This window comes from Dromiciops gliroides, chromosome 5 (genome assembly GCF_019393635.1).
Source record: "Dromiciops gliroides isolate mDroGli1 chromosome 5, mDroGli1.pri, whole genome shotgun sequence".
Taxonomy (NCBI): Eukaryota; Metazoa; Chordata; class Mammalia; order Microbiotheria; family Microbiotheriidae; genus Dromiciops; species Dromiciops gliroides.
Window position 1 is genome coordinate 166062072 of NC_057865.1, and position 24194 is coordinate 166086265.

At 37.5% G+C, this 24194-nt stretch overlaps 1 protein-coding gene across 2 annotated transcripts in view; it reads right to left on the minus strand.

Moving 5' to 3' along the window:
* Positions 1-24194, minus strand: part of DHTKD1 (dehydrogenase E1 and transketolase domain containing 1) — a 77513-nt gene that overhangs the window by 50785 nt on the left and 2534 nt on the right. The window contains exon 2 of one of the 2 annotated variants that reach the window (XM_043965983.1): positions 2991-3146. In XM_043965983.1, the coding sequence (XP_043821918.1) occupies positions 2991-3146 (156 nt within the window). Of the gene's footprint in view, positions 1-3; positions 453-2990; positions 3147-24194 lie in introns of those variants that run through there. The other variant, XM_043965984.1, reaches the window with a different exon arrangement.

Here is a 24194-nt window from a genome sequence, read left to right on the forward strand (position 1 = left end):
CACCAAAATGTTAAAGTAGCCCATAGCATTCCTTTGTCTTCACCAGGAACTCCCACAAATATAATCCCCACAAAATTACAGTATTACAGTAGAAGTAGGTCTTGATGGACACGTGGTCAGAGAGGCATGTGTTTAAAGATCAGAACAATACATTTACAATAGAATTTTTTAATGAATTTAAGCAACTGTAGGGAAAAAAATCCAGTGAATTATATCATCCCAAATGGTTTCCAGTCTTTGGCAAGTTTGTAATCAGTGTGTCTATATAATTGCCCAGGTATTTACATATTTCATGCAAATCATTTACATAAGCTACATAATATTCTATCATGTTAATATGTCAACTTCTCTTCTCCTGTGTTGTTGGGGTTTTAGTTTGTTAAAGTTACCTTAATTTGCATTTTAAATTGCTAGTGATGCTGTGTATATACTTGTTTTTTTGTTTGTTTTTTTATTTTTGTGGGGCAATGGGGGTTAAGTGACTTGCCTAGGGTCACACAGCTAGTAAGTGTCAAGTGTCTGAGGCCGGATTTGAATTCAGGTCCTCCTGAATCCAGGGCTGGTGCTCTATCCACTGTACCACCTAGCTGCCCCCTATATACTTGTAATTATTTATTGTTTCTTTTTTATATGTAAACTTTTTATCAACTATGACTTCTCGAGTAACACAAATCCTCACACATCAATATCGACATAATGATCAGAACCCCAATATTGACCTAATATGTCTATATCTATTCTTTATATACTTTAGACCAAAGTTTCCCTATTTATAGGCTTCTGACCCCTAGGATGCCATGGAGTTATTTTTGCAAGGCCACTCCCTGTGGATCATTCCTCCCTCATCATCTCCTTGATCTCTAACTCTCTCTTTTTTTCAATCTGGCCTTATTGACCTCTCTTCTTAGTCTTTACTCTATAATTGACAAATTCAACTAGACAGTGTCCTCCACCTTAAATTCCTTGGACCCTTCTCTACCACCATTCCACTCTGAGAGTCATCAATTCCACGGCCTTGCCACCATCTGTTTCTATTCCTATGCTGCAGAATGATGGCTGAGGACCATGAAAATTAGATTCATTACAAATTTATTGTAGCCAAACTCAAGTGGGCTCTCATTGACTTTATATCATGATTCACTGAGTTGCTTCACTTGAACCTACCATCCCTTCAAGCTATTATCCTATATCCCTATTCCCTTTTACTGGGGAGTCTCAAGAAAGACATGTTAAAGTCCCTGTATCCACTTCCCCACAAACCACTCACTCTTCAGCTACTTAAAATCAAACTTGTGAGCACAATGCTTTATTTTTTTAATTTTTTTTTAGCACAATGCTTTATTAAGACTTCCTATCCAAGGTTACCAATGATCTCCCACCTGCTAAACACAATGGCTTTTTCTGAGTTCTCATCCTTCTTGACTTTTTAAAAAAATCTCAATTGCTTTTAATATTGCTAGTCACCCTCTCCTCCTGCATACTTACTCTTTCTTTGAATTCCATGATCCTGATTTTCCCTGGTTCTCTTCCCATCTGTCTTCCCATTCCTTTCCAGCATCCTTTTTCTGCTTCATCATCTATCTCCCACTTCATAAGAATGGGAAGGCCCTCTTTTCTCCTTCTATATTCTTGCCCTTAGTGGTCTCATGAGTCCAATTACCTCTAGGCAGTTAACTCCCATATTTATATATCCAGTCATAATTGCTTTCACTAAGGTTGTCCAAGACCCTCTTTACCTTTCCCTCTAAAAACTCTCTCTAGGTAACCTTATCATGCTAAACATTTCAACCTGGATGTGTCCCTTTATTATCTCAAACTCAACATGTCCAAAGCAGAGCTCATCTTCTTTTCTCCCTAAATCTATTCTTTTTCCTAACTTATCTATTTCTATTTAGAATTCTGCCACCTCCTATTCACCCAGGTTTAGAATTCCAATTGTATATACTGGCTGCTTCTACTTGCTCTCTTCTCATTTCTTAACCCTTTGCAAAGTGGCTTCAGACCTTATCATTCAATTGAAACTGCTCTCTGCAAAGTCATCAATGATCTCTTAATTGACAAACCTGATAAGTTTTTTCTCAGTTATCATCTTTCCTGATGTACATGTTGCCATTGACACTCATGACCCACCTCTCTTTCTTGAATATTCTCTCCTGTGGTTTCTCATAACACTAATCTCTTCTGACTCTCCTCCAAACTGTCTGAATACTCCTTCTGCATCTTGTTTACTGGTTCAACATCCATATAATTTCCTCTAACTATGGGTGTTCCACAAAATTCTGTCCTGGGCTCTCTTCTCTTTACCTTCTACATTTTTTCTTGATAAACTCATTAGTTTCCATGGATTTAACTATGATCTCAATTCTATTGATAAATGTGTCTGGGTTTGTTTTTTCTTTTTTGTTTTTTTGGGGGGCAAGGCAATGGGGGTTAAGTGACTTGCCCAGGGTCACACAGATAATGTCAAGTGTCTGAGACCAGATTTGAACTCAGGTCCTCCTGAATCCAGGGCCAGTGCCTTATCCACTGTGGAGCTGCCCCCAATGTGTCTGGTTTTAATCCAATATCATATCACTAGCTATCACTTTTCATTGATAGCTGTCACTAAATGTTTTAAAATATGGTAGGATGAGCAAAAACATTTTAACCAAAATAGAAATCAGAATCATGAATCAACATCCAATCTCCATTGCATTCCATTGGCTCAACACCACTTGCTTAGGAAAGGTAAATGTGTACATAGACTAAGAATTCCATCTTAATTCAGATGAAAAAGTATTGTCACCAGAAGATTCTGTGAGAATAGAAAAGTATTTTGACTTGCCACATGGTAAGTACTCTCCCCAGACTACCCTTGTACACTCCATGTAATGCTTTGGTTTCAATAAGCAGAATGTAAATGGCATAGATATAGAATGGAAGATTGATGCACATGAATGTCCCAGGTTGATAGTTCTCACATTCCAAACATGACTGCTACTGAACTTTACCTGTAGTATTGAAGGGTCCCTGGAGAGTCTCAACAAGAGTCTGGATTTCAGGTACAGTCTCCATCACAGCTTGACCAGCAAAAAGGGGATTGATTTTGGCAGCTTTATGGCCATGTTCACAGTATGCTGTGACCAAACGGGCAAGACCATGATCAACTAATATAAAGGAAAAAACAGTTTATTAAAAGTTGTCTAAGAGCAGAAGATGCAGCATTACAAATAAATTTTAAGGCCCTTAAAAATTGAACATAGCCCCAATAAGTGGTAAAAGAATATGAACAATAAGTTCTCAAAAGGATTGTAAACTATTAATAACCATATGAAAGAATGCTCCAAATCATTAATGATAGAAACATGCAAATACACCCAACAAATTGGCAAAGCGGACAAAAGTACAGGACTAGTCAATGCTGAAGGGATGGTAGGAAGATAGACATATTGTCAGTGGAGCTGGGAATCAATATACAACCATTGTGGAAAGCCATTTAGAATTACTCAAATAAAGTGACTAAAATTTCCACCTTCTTTGAACCAGAGATTCCATCACCAGACATATAGCCCAAGGAAATCATTACTATAGTTATTTTTGATGAAGCAAAATTATAATCAAGTTTTCATCTGGGCTCTGTAACTGTATTCTGTCCCATTGTGTGATGTTGCCTATTGTCGGGGAAAACTAAACCGTAACTCCAAAGGCATGTGGGGACTCTGTCACTTCGGACTTTTATTTGTCCAAGCAGAAAAAATTTTAGATTTAGAACAATCTAAATAAGTTCTAGGTGATAAAATGGAGAGAGTATGGTAATATGGAATTACCTGAGTTCAACTCAGGCCTCAGACATTTACTAGCTGTGTGACCCCAGGCAAGTCACTTAATCCTGTTTGCCTCAGTTTCCTCATCTGTAAAATGAGCTGAAGAAGGGAATGGCAAACCACTCTACTACCTTTGCCAAGAACACCCCAAATGAGGTCACAAAGAGTTGGACATAACTGAAAATGACTGAATGAAAAATTAGTTCCTAAAAAAAATGTTTCTAGGCCTATAGCGGCTGCAAGGTCATATGGTAGAATCAAAAAGACCTGAATTAAAATTCAGTATTAAATATTTATTAGCTATGTGACCCTGGAAAAGTCAGTTAACCTTTTACTGCCCCACTTTCCTCAAATTAAAATGGAGATAATAATTGCATCCATCTCCTAGGGCTGCTATGTGGATCAAATGAGTTAATATTTATTAAGGGCTTAGCACACTGTTTGGCAAATAGTAGATACTTAATAAATGCTTGTTTCCTTCCTTCCTTGTGCTTAAAAGACAGCATTTTCTTCCATACCTTATAAATACTCTGTATTTATTTAGACTTATAAATGTCTATGTCTCCCTTCCGCAGAATGAGAGCTTCTTGAGGGAAGGAATTATATTTGTCTTTGGATACCCAGCCCTAGCATACTTGGCACATAGTGTAGATGCTTAATAAATGATTGCTTGATTGACTTGTTAGCACCTCTTCCCCTACCCTTTTTTATAATAAAGTATTTTATTTTTTTCCTGTTACATGTAAAGATAGTTCTCGACTTTTGTTTATACAAGCTTTCCCATTTCAGATTTTTCTCCCTCCCTCCCTCCTCCCCTAGACAGCAGGTAATCTGATATAGGTTTTATATATATATATATGTATATATATATATATATATACATAATAACATTAAACATATTTCTGCATTAGTCATGTTATAAGAGAAAAATCAGAGCAATGACGAAAAACCTCAAAATAGAAAAACATCAGCACCAAAAACGAAAGAAATAGTATGGTTCATTCAGCATCTATACTCCACAGTTCTTTTTTTTTTCCCCCTGGATTTGGAGATCTTCTTCTATCATGAGTTCCCTGGAACTCTTCTGTACCATTGCAATGGTGAGAAGAATATAGTCCATCACAGTAGATCAACACACAATGTTGATGATACTGTGTACAATGTTCTTCTGGTTCTGCTCATCTCACTCATCATCAGCTCATGCAAGACCCTCCAGGTTTCTCTGAACTCCTCCTGCTCATTGTTTCTTACAGCACAATAGTATTCCATTGCATTCATAAACCACAACTTGTCCAGCCATTCCCCAATTGATGGGCATCCCCTCAACTTCCAATTCCTTGCTACCACATAAAGAGCAGCTATAAATATTTTTGTACATGTGGGTCCCTCTCCCCTTTCCATGATCTCTTTGGGAAAAAGACCCAAAAGTGGTATTGCTGGGTCAAAGGGTATGCACAGCTTTATCGCCCTTTGGGCATAATTCCAAATTGCTCTCCAGAATGGTTGGATCAGTTCACAGCTCCACCAACAATGCATTAGTGTTCCAATTTTTCCACAGCTTCTCCAACATTTATTATTTTCCTTTTTTGTCATTTTAGCCAATCTGATAGGTGTCAGGTGGTACCTCCCAGTTGTTTTAATTTGCATCTCATCATTAGAGATTTAGAGCATTTTTTCATATGGGAATAGATAGCTTTGGTTTCTTCATCAGAAAACTGCCTGTTCCTATCCTTTGACCATTTCTCAATTGGGGAATGACTTGGATTCTTATAAATTTGATTTAGTTTCCTATATATTTTGGAAATGAGGCCTTTATCAGAAGTACTGGCCATAAAGATTGTTTCCCAGCTTTCTGCCTCCCTTCTAATTTTGGATGCATTGCTTCTATTTGTACAAAATTTTTAAAATTTAATGTAATCAAAATTATCCATTTTGCATTTTATAATATTCTCTATCTCTTGTTTGGTCATAAACGGTTTTCCTTTCCAAAGATCTGAAAGGTAGACTATTCCTTTCTCTCCTAATTTACCTATGGTATCACCTCTTATGTCTAAATCATGTATCCATTTTGACCTTATTTTAGTATAAGGTGTAAGATGTTGGTCTATGCCCAATTTCTGCCAAACTATCTTCCAGTTTTCCCAGCAGTTTTTGTCAAATACTGAGTTCCTATCCCAGAAGCTGGAGTCTTTGGGTTTATCAAACACTACATTACTAGTGTCATTTACTTACTTACTAGTGTTTCCTGTGCCTAGCCTATTCCATTGATCCTCCACTCTATTTCTTAGCCAGTACCAGATAGTTTTGATGACTGCCGCTTTATAGTAAAGCTCCAGGTATGGTACTGCTAATTCACCTTCCTGTGAATTTTTTTTCATTATTTCCCTGGATATTCTTGATTTTTTGTTTTTCCAGATGAATTTTGTTATTATTTTTTCTAGCTCTATAAAATAATTTTTAGGTAGTCTGATTGGTATGGCACTGGGTAAGTAAATTAATTTAGGTAGTATTGTCATTTTTACTATATTAGCTCTGCCTATCCATGAGCAATTGATATCTTTCCAATCATTTCAATCTGATTTGATTTGTGTGAAGAGTGTTTGGTAGCTGTGTTCATAGAGCTCCTGGGTTTGTCTTGGTAAGTAGATTCCCAAGTATTTTATATTATCTACTGTTACTTTAAATGGAATTTCTCTTTCTATCTCTTGCTGCTGGACTTTGTTGGTCATGTATAGAAACGCTGATGATTTATGTGGATTTATTTTATATCCTGCTACTTTGCTAAAGTTGTTAATTGTTTCAAGTAATTTTTGAGTTGATTCTCTAGGATTCTTTAAGTATACCATCATATCATCTGCAAAGAGCGATAGTTTTGTTTCCTCCTTGCCTATTCTAATTCCTTTAATTCCTTTTTCTTCTCTGATTGCTAAAACTAACATTTCTAGTACAATATTAAATAATAGGGGTGATAATAGACATCCCTGTTTCACCCCTGATCTTATTGGGAAGGCCTCTAATTTATCTCCATTGCATAGAATGCTTGCTGATGGTTTTAGGTAGATACTGTTTATTATTTTAAGGAAAGCTCCATCTATTCCTAAACTCTCTAGTGTTTTTATTAGGAATGGGTGCTGTATTTTGTCAAAAGCTTTCTCATTATCTATTGAGATAATCATATGATTTTGGTTAGTTTTCTTATTGATGTGGTTGATTATGTTAATAGTTTTCCTAATGTTGAACCAGCCCTGCATTCCTGGTATAAACCCATATTAGAAAAAAAAAAATTAAACAAGCCATTAATGAACTGCCTAAGAAAAAATCCCCAGGGCCAGATGAGTTTACAGGTGAATTCTACCAAACATTTAAAGAACAATTGATTCCAATATTATACAAATTATTTGGAAAAATAGGTGAAGAAGGAGTTCTACCAAATTCGTTTTATGACACAAATATGGTGGTGATACCAAAACCAGGCAAAGCAAAAACAGAGAAAAAAATTATAGACCAATTTCCCTAATGAATATTGATGCTAAAATCTTAAATAAGATATTAGCAAGGAGATTACAGCAAGTAATCACCAGGATAATACACTATGACCAGGTAGGATTTATACCAGGAATGCAAACCTATTATAATAGGGTGAAAGAAGTGGTAACATCACCCTTTTCATTTTTGATACTGGTAATTTGGTTTTCTTCTTTCTTTTTTTAAATCAAATTAACCAACATTTTATTTATTTTATTGGTTTTTTTTTCATAAAACCAGCTCTTAGTTTTATTGATTAATGCTATAGTTTTCTTGCTTTCAATCTTATTAATTTCTCCTTTAATTTTCAGGATCTCTAGTTTAGTATCTAATTGGGGATTTCTAATTTGTTCTTTTGTTTTGTTTTTGTTTTTTGTTTTGTTTTGCAGGGCAATGGGGGTTAAGTGACTTGCCCAGGGTCACACAGCCAGTTAAGTGTCAAGTGTCTGAGGCCGGATTTGAACTCAAGTACTCCTGAATCCAGGGCCAATGCTTTATCCACTGCGCCACCTAGCTGCCCCCTAATTTGTTCTTTTAAAAGCTTTTTAAGTAGCATGCCCAATTCATTAATCTCCTATTTCTCTTTTTTATTCATGTAAGCATTTAGAGCTATAAATTTTCCCCTAAGCACTGCTTTGGCTGCATCCCATAGATTTTGGTATGTTGTCTCATTGTTGTCATTCTCTTGGATATAGTTACTGATTGTTTCTATGATTTGTTGTTTAGCCCATTCATTCTTTAGAATGAAACTATTTAGTTTCCAATTGATTTTCATTCTACTTTTCCATGGCTCTTTCTTACATGTAATTTTTATTGCATCATGATCTGAGAAGGATGCATTTACTATTTCTGCCTTTCTACATTTGACTATGATGTTTTTGTGCCCTAATACATGGTCAATTTTTGAAAATGTGCCATGTACTGCTGAGAAAAAGGTATATTCCTTTCTATCCCCATTCAATTTTCTCCAGACATCTATCATGTCTAATTTTTCTAGTAATCTATTCACCTCTTTCACTTTTTTCTTATTTATTTTTCAGCTAGATTTATCTAATTCTGAGAGGGGGAGATTCAAATCCCCCACTAGTATAGTATTACTGTCTAATTCCTCTTGTAACTCATTTAACTTCTCCTCTAAGAACTTGGATGCTATACCACTTGGTGCATACATATTTAATATTGATATTACTTCATTATCTATAGTACCTTTTAGCAAGATGTAGTTTCCTTCCTTATCTTTTTTAATGAGATCTATTTTTGCCTGCGCTTTGTCTGAGATAAGGATTGCTACCCCTGCTTTTTTTACTTTAGCTGAAGCATAATATATTCTGCTCCAGCCTTTTACCTTTACTCTGTGTGTATCTCTCTGCTTCAAATGTGTTTCTTGTAAACAGCATATTGTAGGATTCTGGTTTTTAATCCACTCTTCAATTTGCTTCCGTTTTATAGCAGAGTTCATCCCATTCACATTCACAGTTATTGTTTTTTTTTTTTTTTTAGTGAGGCAATGGGGGTTAAGTGACTTGCCCAGGGTCACACAGCTAGTTAGTGTTAAGTGTCTGAGGCCATATTTGAACTCAGGTACTCCTGACTCCAGGGCCGGTGCTCTATCCACTGCGCCACCTAGCTGCCCCCCTCAGTTATTGTTACTGTCTATTCCCCTCCATTCTATTTACCCCCTTTGTACTTTTTCCCCATTCTTTCACCCTGTTCCTCCTCACCGATGTTTTCCTTCTTACCCCTGCCTCCCCCAATCTGCCCTCCCTTTTCTTTACCCTTTTCTCCCTTGTTTTTGTCCTCCCTTCTATCAGTCCCCCCCTTTCCCTTCCCCTTTTACTTCCCTAAAGAATGAGCTAAGTTTCTTTATCCCAATGAACATATATGTTATTCCCTCTTTGAATCAAATCTAATGAGAGTAGGGTTGAAACAATGTTCACCTCTCCTTTCTTTCCCTCTATTGTAATAGTTTTTTTTTCACCTCTTCATATGATATAATTCACCCCATTCCACCTCCCCTTTCTTCTCCTCCCCAAAGACTCCCTTTTTAACCCCTTAATTTTCTTTGTATCATCATATCAAAGACAATTTATATTTATACCCTCTGTGTAAAGTCCTTCTCTCTGCCCAAATACATTTACAGTTCTTAAGAGTTATGAGTATTATCTTCCCGTGTAGGGATGTAAACAGTTTAACCTAATTGAGTAACTTTTCTTTTCCCTCTGTTTACCTTTTAAAACTTCCCTTGAGTCTTGTATGTTAAGATCCAATTTTCTATTCAGTTCTGGTCTTTTCATCAGGAAAGATTGAAAGTCCCCAATGTCATTAAATGTCCATCTTTTCCCCTGAAAGAGAATGCACATTTTTGCTGGGTAATAGATTCTTGGCTGCAATCCAAGCTCCTTTGCCTTCCGGAATATCATATTCCAAGCCTTGTGGTCCTTTAATGTTGAAGCTGCCAGGTCCTGAACAATCCTGACTGTGGCTCCATGATATTTAAATTGCTTTTTTCTGGCTGCTTGGAGTATTTTCTCCTTCACCTGATAATTCTGGAATTAGGCTGCAATATTCCTTGGAGTTTTCCTTTTGGTGTCTCTTTCAGGAGGTGATTGGTAGATTCTTTCAATGATGATTTTATCCTCTGATTCTATAATATTAGGGGAGTTCTCCTTAATAATTTCCTGGAATATGGTGTATAGATTTTTGTTCTGATCATGGCTTTCAGGAAGTCCAATGATTCTCAAATTGTCTCTCCTGGATCTGTTTTCCAGATCAGTTGTCTTTCCAATGAGGTATTTCACATTTTCTTCTATTTTTTCATTCTTTTGATTCTGCTTGACTGATTCCTGGTGGCTCATGGATTCCTTATCTTCCAACTGTCCAATTTTAATTTTTAAGGCATTGTTTTCTTCAGTAAGAATATGTACCTTTTTTTCCATTTGGCCAAATGAATTTGTTAAGGCATTGTTTTCTTCAGTGAGATTATGCACCTTTTTTTCCATTTGGCCAGATGAATTTTTTAAGGAATTGTTTTCTGCAGTCAATCTTTGTGCTTCCTTTTCCAAGCTGCTGATTTTTTTTTTCTTTTCTTTCTTTTTTTTTTTGGTGAGGCAATTGGGGTTAAGTGACTTGCCTAAGGTCACACAGCTAGTAAGTGTTAAGTGTCTGAGGTCAGATCCGAACTCAGGTCCTCTTGACTCCAGGGCTGGTGCTCTATCCACTGCACCATCTAGCTGCCCCTGCTGATTCTTTTTTCATAGTTTTCTTGTTTTGCTTTCATTTCTCTCCCCATTTTTTCTTCTACCTCTCTCAAATGATTTTTAACATCCTTTTTGAACTCTTCCAGGAAGGCTTTTTGTTCTTGAGTCTAATTCACCTTCCCTCTTGAAGCTTCACATGTAGGCAATTTGAGGGTATTGTCCTCATCTGAGTTTGTGTTTGCTTCTTCCCTATTGATACAGAAGCTCTCAATGGAGAGGGCTCTTTTTTGCTTCTTACTCATTATTGCAGCTTATTTATTTATTTTTTAAGTTGAGGTCTGCTCTGGGGGCACCAGGGTCCCTGTTTTGGGCTTCTTGTGTAGGGGTATAGGTGCTGTTTCACCAGCTTTTTACAATGAGGACTTTAAGTGTGTGCAGTCCCCCCCCCACCCCCACCCTGCACTTCCTGTCTGAGCGTGCTAGGATCAGTGGGCCTAGTCGTGCCTGACCTGTTCGTGGCCCTCCAGCTGGCAACTTGCCCTCTTGGCTGGTGCTGGTAGGTTTTTCCACTGTCCTGCTGAGCCACCAGATTTTGGAGCCAGGATCCAGGGGCCTCAGTTGTTCGGCTGTGGCCCGCAGCTTCCTGCTGACTTGCCCTGACCCCCTTGGCGCTGGGCTGCTGCCCTGAGCTGTGCCTCCCGTTTGCCTAAGTCAGACTGACCTTTTCCTGAAGTCTTCTAAATTATCTCTGGTTGGAAGACTGTGTCTCTCTGTCTCTTTGCAGGTTCTGTAGTTTCAGAATCCGTCCAGAGGCTTGATTTAATGTTCTTTTTGAGGGAACAGAAGGAGAGCTCAGGCAGCTTGATGATTCCTCTCTGACATCCTTCCCCTTCCCTTTTTATCAGTTTTGGAAATGACATTAAAACAAAAAACTTTACCTCTTATTACTTAGGCTATCTCACTTTGGTAAAGTCGTATAATTGATTGAGTGTTTTGAGAGGCAGAATAGCAAAGTAGCTAGAGAGCTGGCCTTGAAGTCAGCAAGACATGAGATAAAGTCCTTTTTCTGACACATACACTAGGCAAATCATTTAATCTCCCAGTGTTCCAGGCATCTATGGTACACTGGAGGAGGGATTTTCCCTATTAGTGGTTTCCCCCCACAATGAAATCACTAAAAAAGAAAAAAAGTAGTTTAGTCATAAAGAAAATTATAAAAGAAACCTTTAATGGCAAACATGGGTAGGGCCATTGCCTTTTTTTAAATCAGTTGACAATTATTTTTTAAAATAAATGTTATTGATATCTTTTGCTTTTATATCTTCAAAATTTCACCCAATATCCTTGTCCCACCTCAATAGATTGTTTTGTGGTTGTTATTCTCCATTATAATGTTGTAGTCATTGTTTACATGTATTGTTTTCTTGGCTCTGCTTATTTTTCATTAAGAATCAGTTTATGAGGGGGCAGCTAGGTGGTGAAGTGGGTAAAGCACCGGCCCTGGATTCAGGAGGACCTGAGTTCAAATCCGGCCTCAGACACTTGACACTTAATAGCTGTGTGACCCTGGGAAAGTCACTTAACCCCCATTGCCCTGCCAAAAAAAAAAAAAAGAAAGAAAGAAAGAATCAGTTTATGAAGTACTTCTATTCTTCTCTGTATTTATCATATTTTGTCATTTCTTACAACAGAATAATATACATCATTTCTTACATTCTTCAATATGATAGAAAATAGTTACAGAGGTCAGGTGGAAAATTCCATTCCATTCATCTTTAAACATTCCCCAGCTGATGGACAATTTACTTTGTTACCAGTTTCTGCTACCACAAAAAGTGCTATTATATTTTCATGTATATGGGAGACATTTTCTTATCCTTGTAAAATCACTTTCTTAAAATCATTCAATCCCACTTTGACTTTTCCCTTTAGTGAATCTCCTTTCCAGATAGTCAAGGGTGAACTCAATAGATACTTCTGTTAACTGAAGTAATAAGAGTTCTGTTAACTGAAGTAATAAGACTTCTTTCTTCTCTTAACATTAACCTTAATCCAGGCAACTTTTTAAGAAAGGGTATATGCTCTTAAGTAGATCAGTGAAAGCCTCCTTGCCTTTGTCCAGTGACAACACTATCCTCAAGGAGAACAGAGTTCCTCCTGAAAGACTCATGGAGGATACCTCAAAGAAAGTGGCTATGTCTTTGGCAAGGGGGAAAGAGAATTTAGTGAAATGCATTGGCTCAGAATTAACTGATAAGATTTTCTCACCCAGTTCTTGCCAAGGGCATTATTGTCCTAATATTATTTTGTAATATGAAGTCATACAAAACACCAGAAGCTAGGAAATCAGAAAAGGCCTCTTGCAGAAGCTCAGCACTCGAGCACACCTTAGGGATTCTAAGAGGCACAGGTGAGGAGGAATGGAAACAGTCTGTTCAAAGGCCAAGGCAAAGATGGGGAATGGAATGTCGTGCATGAGCAAGTTGACCAGCTTGTCTAGTTGTATAGGGAAAAGGGATGTAATAGTTAATAAACCTAGGAAAGTGGACTCTAGCCAAAATATGAAGGACTATGAAATGCTAACCAGAGAAGTGTATATTTTATCTTGGAGGCAAAGGGGAGCAAAACAGGGAGCCTCTGAAGGCTCTTGAACACAGCAGTGAGTGTCACATTTAGGAAGATTCATTGGGCCATTGAATAGAAGAAGGATTGGAAAGGGCATACTGAATTAGATCAATTAAGTGGCTATTTCAATAGTCAAGAAAGATCATAATCTACAAACATGGGGGGGGTTGATTAAAAACCACGAGAATCTAAAAAAAGAATGTAATAGCCTAATTCTTAGAGAGTTTTTGTTTTGTTTTTTAAAAAATCAGTATTTGTTACTTGGAAGTCTACCTGCCAAGACAAACCCAGGAACTCTATGAACACAATTACAAAACACTTTTCACACAAATAAAATCAGATCTATGTAATTGGAAAAATATAAATTGCTCATGGATAGGCCAAGCTAATATAATAAAAATGACAATTCTACCTAAATTAATTTATCCATTCAGCGCCATACCAATCAGACTACAAAAAAATTATTTTATAGAGCTAGAAAAAATAATAACAAAATTCATCTGGAAAAACAAAAAGTCAAGAATATCAAGGGAATTCATGAAAAAAATGCACAAGGAAGGTGGGCTAGCCTTACCAAATTTGAAGCTGTACTATAAAGCGGCAGTCAGCAAAACTATTTGGTACTGGCTAAGAAATAGAGTTGTGGATCAATGGAATAGGTTAGGTACAGGAGACACAGTTGTAAATGCCTATAGTAATCTACTGTTTGATAAACCCAAAGACTCCAGCTTCTGGGATAGGAACTCAGTATTTGACAAAAACTGCTGAGAAAACTGAAAGATAGTATGGCAGAAACTAGGAATAGACTGACATCTTACTCCTTATACAAAAATAAGGTCAAAATGGGTTCAAGATCACCATAACGGAAAAAAAAAATCACTATAACGGGTGATACCATAGATACCATAGATAAATTAGGAGAGGAAAGAATAGTTTACCTCTCAGATCTATGGAGAGGAAAACAATTTATGTCCAAACAAGAGATAGAGAATATTATGAAAAGCACGATGGAAGACTTTGATTACATTAAAGTAAAAAGCTTTTGTACAAACAGAAGCAATGCAGCCAAAATTAGAAGGAGGCAGAAAACTGGGAAACAATTTTTACAGCCAGCATTTCTGATAAAGGCCTCATTTCTAAAATATATAGGGAACTAAATCAAATTTATAAGAATCCAAGTCATTCCCCAATTGAGAGATGGACAAAGATATGAAAAGGTAGTTTTCTGATGAAGAAGTCAAAGTTATCTATTGCCATATGAAAAAATGCTCTAAATTACTATTGATCAGAGAAATGCAAATTAAAACAACTTTGAGGTACTACCTCACACCAATCAAATTGGCTAATATGACAAAAAAGGAAAATAATAAATGTTGGAGAAGCTGTGGAAAAATTGGAACACTAATGCCTGGTTGGTGGAGCTGTCAACTGATCCAACCATTCCAGAGAGCAATATGGAATGATTTCCGAAGGGCTATACCCTTTGACCCAGTGGTACCACTGCTAGATCTGTATTCCAAAGAGATCATAGAAAAGGAAAAAGGACCCACATGTACAAAAATATTTATAGCAGCTCTCTTTGTGATGGCAAAGAATTGGAAATTGAGAGAATGCCCATTAATTGGGGAATGGCTGAACAAGTTGTGGCATATGAATGTAATGGAATACTATTGTGCTGTAAGAAATGATGAGCAGGAGGAGTTCAGAGAAACCTAGAAGGACTTGCATGAACTGTGATGAGTGAGAGGAGCAGAACCTGGAGAACATTGTACACAGTAACAGCAACATTGTATGATGAACAATGGGGACGGACTTGGCTCTTCTCAGCAGAGCAATAATCCAAAACAGTTTCAAAGAACTGGTGATAGAAAATGTTCTCAACATCCAGAAAAAAGAACTGTGAATTATGAGTGCAGATTGAATCATACTGTTTCTACTTTTGGACTGTTTTTTTTCCTTCTTGTTTGAGGTTTTTCCTTTGTGCTCAGATTCTTCTTTCACAAGATGACTAATGTAGAAATATATTTGATGTGATTGTACATATACAACCTATATCAGACTGCTTTCTGTCTTGGAGAGAAGGGAAGGAAGGGGGGAGGGGAGAAAAGAAAAATTTGGAACTAAAAATCCAGTGAAAACAAATGTTGAAAACTATCCTCATATGTAATATATAACTGGAAAATAATAAAATTAAATTTAAAAAAAGAAGTCATACTAAATTAATAGGTTTATCATTAGAATCTTTCATTTTATCAAAGTAATATAGTTGAAGATAGGTCCAATAACACTAATTTATATTCTTATGGTCCTTTGCAATTTATAAAATGATTCTATATGTTATATTTTGTCATGCTGTCCTATGTCATGTTATATCCTTATGTTATCCTCTAATAAATTTGATGAGCCCCCCCCCCAAAAAAAATCAGTATTTATGATCCACATTGCCACATTTTAGGGAAATAACTGTCAAACTTTTATCCTATGTTATTAAAAAGTTCCTGTCATGCAAAATGTCACTCTTCTTCTACACTGTACATATTATATATATATATATATATACATACATACATACATATATGCCCCCCACATCTCCTACAGCCTTTCCTTTGAAAGCAGTTACTACAAAATAGCTACTTTCATTTATTTATCTCTAATTTTTATAAACTAATTTTTAGTCTACATAGCGCCCAAATCCTGTTTAATAAACACTGTTAAGAGTTAAATCCATACCTCCCCCCACATTCTGAATTGGAAGTTCTTAGTATATCAAAGTTTGTTTGAAAATTAGGTTCACTTAGAGCCAAAGTACATGACATTACTAATAGCTAGGTACAAGGTACACAAATTTTACAGATCAAAGTTTAAACAGTGAAAACATCACTAAGAGGTTGCAGTAAATGTAGTCACTATCTTTTCTTAAGTTAAGCAAATTTTGGGAATAATTAAAAGTCTTGATGGAAGTAAAATATTTAGAATAATTTCATCTTGGTCATTACTGTCTATCAAGGGTATGACATGGCAGAAACTAGGGCCTGATGAAGGGCATGAGAATAAGATTACAAACTTAATTTTACCCCTTCCCATTTCTATGCTATTTTACACACCCCCAAACACAAGCTTTATATTTGATATATGCAGGGTATTCCAAAAATCTTAATGCAGTTTTAAGTTAAGCTTAAAACCGTTGTGACACTCTATATCTGTGAACTTTTGGGACACCCTTTCTCTATGATAGCAAAGTTTATGCACAGTCAGTAGGATAGCTAGTGGGAATCACTCATAATTGATCATTCTTCACATTTTCCAAATCTGATCCCTTTCATGACTAAAGAAAAAGAGTACTTTTTAAAAAGACAGCTGGCAAGGCATAGTCTCTAGGGTGGGAATTCCAATAGCATCAGCCATAGCCTCAGAGTGGCATGCCAGGAAAATGGCCAGGATGAAACACAGCTGGGAGTCTGAGGCCAGCTTTTAATAACAATAATAACAACAACAATGGCTAGCATTTATATGGAACTTTTAAGGTTTGCAAAGGACTTTTAAAAGTATCTCATTTTATCCTCAACACAACCCTGGGAGGTAGGTACTATGGTTATCCCATTTCACTAATGGGGAAACAGGTAGATAGAAGTTGAGTGATTTGCCCAAAGTCACGTAGCTATTAGGTACCTAAAGCCACATTTGAATTCAAGTGTTCCTGATTTCAGGTCCAGGTTTTATCTACTGAGCCACCAGATGTCTCATAGTCTTATTCCCCAAAGGGGGTGTATAACTCTTCACCAAAACAGATCTACATGTCATCTGCAACTTAGAGTCTTAGAGGCTTGCCTGGGGGATGACATTACAGGTCTGGACACATATTTTTAAGTCACAAAAGATAACTGAGAGGACATCAATAACTACCAACATAGGGGCAGCTAGGTGGCGCAGTGGATAGAGCACTGGCCCTGTAGTCAGGAGTACCTGAGTTCAAATCCGGCCTCAGACACTTGACACTTACTAGCTGTGTGACCCTGGGCAAGTCACTTAACCCCAATTGCCTCACTGAAAAACAAAACAAAACAAAAACAAAAACAAAAAAACTACCAACATATATACTTACTTTCTTATCTCTAAAGTCTTTCAGAAAGATCTCCACAGGGATCTAGTATTCTTAGCGAAAATGTACAGAGCCAGGCTCTTCCCTCAAATCTTCTATAATAGGTTACATCTTTACTATCATACAAATGATTGAAAGGTATAGCATACATGAGATACCACTGTACTTACTGATTACAAATAAGAATTTGACCCAAAATAGTAAGTGGGTTTTAAAGGCTCTGTACCACCAAGGTATTCGTACATAAGTTAAGGTCACACATAATTCCTAAATAGATGTAACTCCAAACAACTATGTTCAAAGCTTCTCTGATTAACAATATCAAGTAAGGCATAAAATCAAAGTATTTGCCATTATTTGCCATTTTTACTAAATGTGTCATCTGTCATGGAGCCAAATGAAAGAGAACTACCCTATAGATGGTGAAATCCTACAGATGATCTTGTTTTGTAGATGATATTGTATTGATTACATTCAGCACCAGAATAAGACCACTCATTTGTTCGGTTCAAAAATCCACACAGGAGAGCCAGCCAATGAATGAATCAATTAATCCACAAGCACTTATTGAGCACCTACCATATAACAAGCACCATACTCAATATAGAAGATACAAACAGTTTATACTTTATTTTAGGAGATATGAAGAATGACATTGGATGGGCAGTACACTGGGGTAGTTAGGCCATTTGTTTAAATCTTCGATAAACTGCTGCTGCTGATGGACAATGAATTGGGTGCAACACTAAATAGGAAGACAATAGGCTATATTCTTTTTTTTTTGGACTAAATTTTATTTTGTTAATTCAATGAAAACCTGCCTTCTCTCTCTTCCATCTCCCTCCTATCTCTTTCTTGAGAAAGGAAGAAAAACAAAATCCCTATTATAAACACTTGCGTTTGTCAAATAGTCAGGCAAAACAAATCCCTGCATTGGCCATGTTCAAAAAAATGCCTCTTTCTGTCAGGAGGGGGGCAGCATTTTCATCATGAGTCCTCTAGAGTTGTTATTGGTCACTGTGTTGATCAGAGTTCTTAAGTTTTTAGTTGTTTGTCTTTACAATACTGTTATTATATAAATAAATTGTTCTCCTGGTTCTACTCTTTTCCCTCTGTATCAGTTTATATAAGACTTCCCAAGTTTCTCTGAAACCCTCTCCTTCATCATTTTTATAGCATTCTACTACATTCACATACTATAACTTGTTCAGCCATTTCTCAATTAATAGGCGCCTTCTTAGTTTCCAAAGTTGGCTATATTCTATAGCACTTTCAATGATCCTAAATTCCTCCCTGAAATAACACCTCTCTTTTTAACATTACTGTTTTCCCTATGAAACTGTATGACAGGGGCAGCTAAGTGGCCTTGGATTCAGGAGTACCTGAGTTCAAATCCGACCTCAGACACTTGACACTTACTAGCTGTGTGACCCTGGGCAAGTCACTTAACCCCCATTGCCCCACAAAAAACCCAAACAAACAAACTGCATGATAGCAAATCATGGAATACCACAATCTCTGAAAAAAATCAATACTGCAAAATGACCCAAAGGGCAATGGAAAGAGGGTACAAAATATTGCTAACAATAACTTATAAAAATGGCATAAAAGATATACAGGAAATGTATGATCAGAAAGAAGGCAAGTTGTTAATGAGAAATAACAAATTGATAAGAATAAATATTCATTTATAATAGTAATGAAGGTAGAAAGGTCAATATCCCAATCCCTTGGTAATGGTGATGATGATGAAAGCTAGGGTATAGCTATTATCAATAGGGAAAATATTATACATCCAGAGGAGTATTGTGGCTTCGTTCCCTGCCACCCAAAAAAAGAATGGTTTGGCCTCAGTTCTCCTAAAAGATTCAAGACACTAAATGGAAAAATCTCAATGACTTGAATTCACAACTGGCAAGGTCCTAAGAGCTTATGCCTTTAGTCCCTTGTCCATTTCGATAGTTTTGCTGTTCTCATTCAGTAGTAAAAAATTAATTCTCATTTGGCTTTGCCCTCTGTCTCCTGTCAATAGTTAAACTTGTTTATTTTTCTTGTTGGTCAAGATCATGACATCTGGAATCACACCCACATTTGTGAATATTTCGTCTTCTTTCTTCCAATTGTGGTCCCTGCATAGTGCTTGCTGGAAATATTTTTTTTCCTACTGCATCCTATCAGCTTCCACTGTAGCTATAATCGGCTGCTTTCTCTTCCCCTATCCCTCACAAAGCAAGGGAGGAGAAGAAGCAGAAAAGGAGAGAAAGCAGCATCACCTGCTAGACCTCCACATGCTGGCTACATATACATTAGTGTATATGAAAAGAAAGCAACACCAAATTTAGCAAAATTCCAGACTGACTTGAAAAGGTCAGACATGGTTTTTGTTGGTAATTAGTTTGGCTCTAATGACAATGACAATAAGAGCATTTATAATGGTAAGAGTTTGGCCAAGATTTTATTCTTTATTCTGTGTGCTTTTGATTCTCTTTTGTTGATGGTTCTTAAGTTTAAAATCAATTTAAGAAAAATTAGGGGCAGCTAGATGGCGCAGTGGATAGAACACCGGCCCTAGAGTCAGAAGTACCTGAGTTCAAATCCAGCCTCAGGCATTTAACACTTACTAGCTGTGTGACCCTGGGCAAGTCACTTAACCCCAATTGCCTCACTAAAAAAAAAAAAAAAGAAAAGAAAGAAAGAAAAAAGAAAAAAAATTAAACCTCCAGGGATTTATTCTGAGTCTCTCTCTGCCTTGGGGTCTCTTTTCTCCTTCTGTGTTCTCGATCTCTTTCTCTTTGCCTTTCTCTGTCATTTCTCTGCTCAAGAAACATTTGCTACAACTGTTTTCTTTTTTTCTCTTTTTTTTTCAGTGGTGGGTGGGGAGAAGGTAGGAGTGAGAGAAAATAAATGCTTGTTAATTGAAAAATATTTTTTCTTAAAAAGAAGCTTCAAGTGGATAGAATACCAGCCCTGGATTCATGAGGACCTGAGTTCAAATCTGGCCTCAGACACTTAACACTTACTAGCTGTGTGACCCTGGGCAAGTCACTTAACCCAAATTGCCTCACCAGAAGAAGAAGAAGAAGAAGAAGAAGAAGAAGAAGAAGAAGAAGAAGAAGAAGAAGAAGAAATAGAAGAAGAAGAAGAAGCTTCAGTGATTTCCTCTTGCCTCTAAGAAAAACATAGAAAAAAGGCATTCAAAGCTCTTCACAATCTGGTTACAACCCATCTTTCTAGGTTGATTTCCCATGACTACCCATCAGGTACTCTACACTCCAGCCAAACTGGCCTATTTATTTAATTCTCCCTAGCCACAACATTTTATTTCCTATTTCCCTCCTGCAGTCATTCCCAAGCCTAGGAAGCTTCTCACCTTTGACTCTCAAAATCCCCATTGTCTTCAAGGCTGAGCTCAAACACCATCTCCTAAATGAGATATTTTCTGGTCCCCTTCTCTATTCCACTTGTGTTGTCAGTGTCTCCTGCATCTGTATTTAAAATTTTATCTATCTATCTATCTTTCTATCTATCGTAATGACTTCTCTGTGTATATGTTATTTCCCCTGTAGAATGAATATGGAAGGGGCAGCTAGGTGGCGCAGTGGATAGAGCAATGGTCCTGATTCAGGAGTACCTGAGTTCAAATCCGGCCTCAGACACTTGACACTTACTAGCTGTGTGGCCCTGGGCAAGTCACTTAACCCCCACTGCCCCGCAAAAAAAAAAAAAAAAAGAATGAATATGGAAGCACTGGGTTGGAGTATCAGGATTGGAGGAAACCAGCCCAGGAAACTAATTCCTTACTTAATGAATTTGAGAAATAGTATCACGGACTAAGCAAATGGCTAATGGTGCTAGGAAAGAAGGGGTGAGAAAAGGGAAGAGGTAGAGGAACTGCTACAGCCACCAAGGCCATAGCCTTTCCTATGGCTGTGCCTGGAACATAGTAGGTGCTATATACATATTAGCTATTGTTGTTATCATTTTTTATTAGTATTATGGTTGTGGGCGTAAGTATGGAATTGGTTGTTAGGGGACAGGTAACAATATTTTTCAGAGTGCTAGGCTTGGAATTAAGATTTTAATTTCAATTCTGCCTCAAACACTTACTAGCTTTGTGATCCTGGTCAAGTCACTTAGACTCAGTTTACTCATCTACAAAAAGAAGAGTAAATTCAATAGTTCTTCCAACTCAACATGATCCTATGATTTTCCTGTTTAAGCTATAGTTTCTCCAATAGCTCAGTGCTATTTATGTCTTAGTCGGAAAAATTCATCTATAGCAGTGGATTCCCTCTGCTTTTTAAAATCTCTTTGCTTTTGAAGATTTAAGTCACAGAACAGTAACTAACAATCCAAACAGGGATAAGAGAGAAATAATAGGAAAAGCTGTAAGTCCAAGTAGGTATATCATTTTGAAGAAAAACACAAATGCAAGAGGTTTTTCAGAGGGCGGGGGGGGGGATTTTTCTCTAAACTTTTCTTAACAAAGTATTAAAAATAAGAAAAGAAAGTGAATCATTACTCCCCTTAAAAAAAAACAAATAATAGGGGGCAGCTAGGTGGTGCAGTGGATAAAGCACCAGTCCTGGATTCAGGAGGACCTGAGTTCAAATCCAGCCTCAGACACTTGACACTTACTAGCTACTTGTGTGACCCTGGGCAAGTCACTTAACCCTCATTGCCCCACAAAAACAAAACAAAACAAAACAAATAATATCAGCCAAAATCTATAATACATAACACTGATTCCTTCCCTCACAATCTTTCAAGGTAATCATACACTATCATATAAGGCTGCAGTGGGGCAGCTAGGTGGCACAGTGGATAAAGCACCGGCCCTGGATTCAGGAGTACCTGAGTTCAAATCCGGCCTCAGACACTTGACATTTACTAGCTGTGTGACCCTGGGCAAGTCACTTAACCCCCATTGCCCCACAAAAAAAAAAAAAAAACAAAACAAAAAACATATAAGGCTGCAGTTCTGATTTCAAATGGCACATTTTAACATTACCAAGTTTATAATATATCAAACTCAATGAGAGAAAGTGGGTAGGGGAAAGGGGAAGGGAGCTGCTCCCCTTCTTTTGCCCCCTATCTTGTAAAAATAAATGATTTGGGGGGGCGGCTAGGTGGCGCAGTGGATAGAGCACCAGCCCTGGAGTCAGGAGGACCTGAGTTCAAATCCGACCTCAGACACTTAACACTTACTAGCTGTGTGACCCTTGGCAAGTCACTTAACCCCAATTGCCTCACTAAAAAAAAAAAAAGAAGAAGAAGAAATGATTTGAAAATGGACAAAGGTGTTTAGTGCTCAGGAAAGGGTTCAGGATTTGTGGTAAGAGTACTGCTAACTAAACACTGCACTTAATGAAATACCTTTTGGACTGTTTTGTAGTAAGACAGAGGCATCAACTTATAGGTCTTCCTATTCCTACTATCTAGTTTAAAAGAAGTCAGATCAACAAACATTGAAGTGCCCACTCCACCAGGCGCTCTGCCCCCGTCCAGGGTACCACCATTCTTTTTAGTCAGTCAATCAGGTTTTAATCTAGGAATGATCCCTGACTCCTCTCTCACTCATCCCCCTATCCCCATTTTCAATCACTTGCCAGGCCTTGTCCATCCAGCCTCCTTAAGAGTTCTCTCCAAACCCCTGTTCTCTCTAAATCATACCACAGTGATTGTAGATCACATTCCACACTTCTCGCAGAGACTATTCCAAAGACCTAATTGTTTTTGATGCATCCAATCTTTCCCTCCCCAATCCATCCAAAGTGAGATCCCTAAAGTACAGATCTGATCGTGTCATTCCCTTGCTCAAGAAGTTTAGGTGGCTTCCCCATTATTTCCTCTGTTCGGCACTTCACAAGTTCTTTACAATGTGGATCCAGCATATCTCTCCAGGCTGATAGCACATTATTCCACTTAATGAACTCTAAATCTTAGCCAAACTGGCCTACTTGATATCCATCTCCCACCTCCATGCCTTTGTCCCTCAAACTTGGAGGATTTCCCTCTTCAATTTCACTTCTCAGAAGGCCTAGCTCCCTTCAAGGCTCAGCTCAAACACTACCTTCTTCAAAAGGCCATTACTAATTCTTCTCCGCTATTAGTAGCCACCACAAATTAATATGTTTTTATTTTGCATTTGTTTTTATTGGCCAAGTCTTGTCCTTTCTACCTTTGTAACACTATATGCTCTACCCCTCCTCTGACACTGCCACCACTCTGGTTGCAGGCCCTTATCTCAGACCTGAACTACTAAAATGGCTGCTGGTTGGTCTCCTCTCTCCATTCCAGTCTATTCCTCTTCCACTTGGCTATAAAATTACACTTCCTGGGGGCAGCTAGGTGACGAAGTGGATAAAACACTGGCCCTGGATTCAGGAGGACCTGAGTTCAAATCCAGTCTCAGATACTTGACACTTGGTGTGACCCTGGGCAAGTCACTTAACCCTCATTGCCCTGCAAAAAATAAAATAAAATAAAATGAAAATAAAATTGCACTACCTAAAGTTAGAGGTTTGACTTGGCAAATACCACTCAATCAATTCCAGAAGCTCCCTCTGGATTACCACTATGATCAAATATAAAATCCTCTGCTTTGGCTCTGAATGCCCTCTATAACCTGGCTTCCTCTGACCTTTCTAGTCTTCTTACACTTTATTCTTCATCACGTATTCTATGACCCAGTGGTACTGGCCTTCTTGCTGTCCCTTGCATGGGGGGGGGGGGCGCGGCACACTATCTCCTGAATCTAGGTATTTTCACTAACCATTCTGCATTCCTGGAATACTCTCTTTCCTCATTGCCCCCCTCTTGGCTTCCTTCAAGTCTCTGCTAAAATCCTACCTTCTGTAAGAAGCTCTTCTTACTGCTCCTTAATCTTAGTACTTTCCCTCTGAGGATTATTTATCTTGTACACATCTTGTTTATACATAGTTG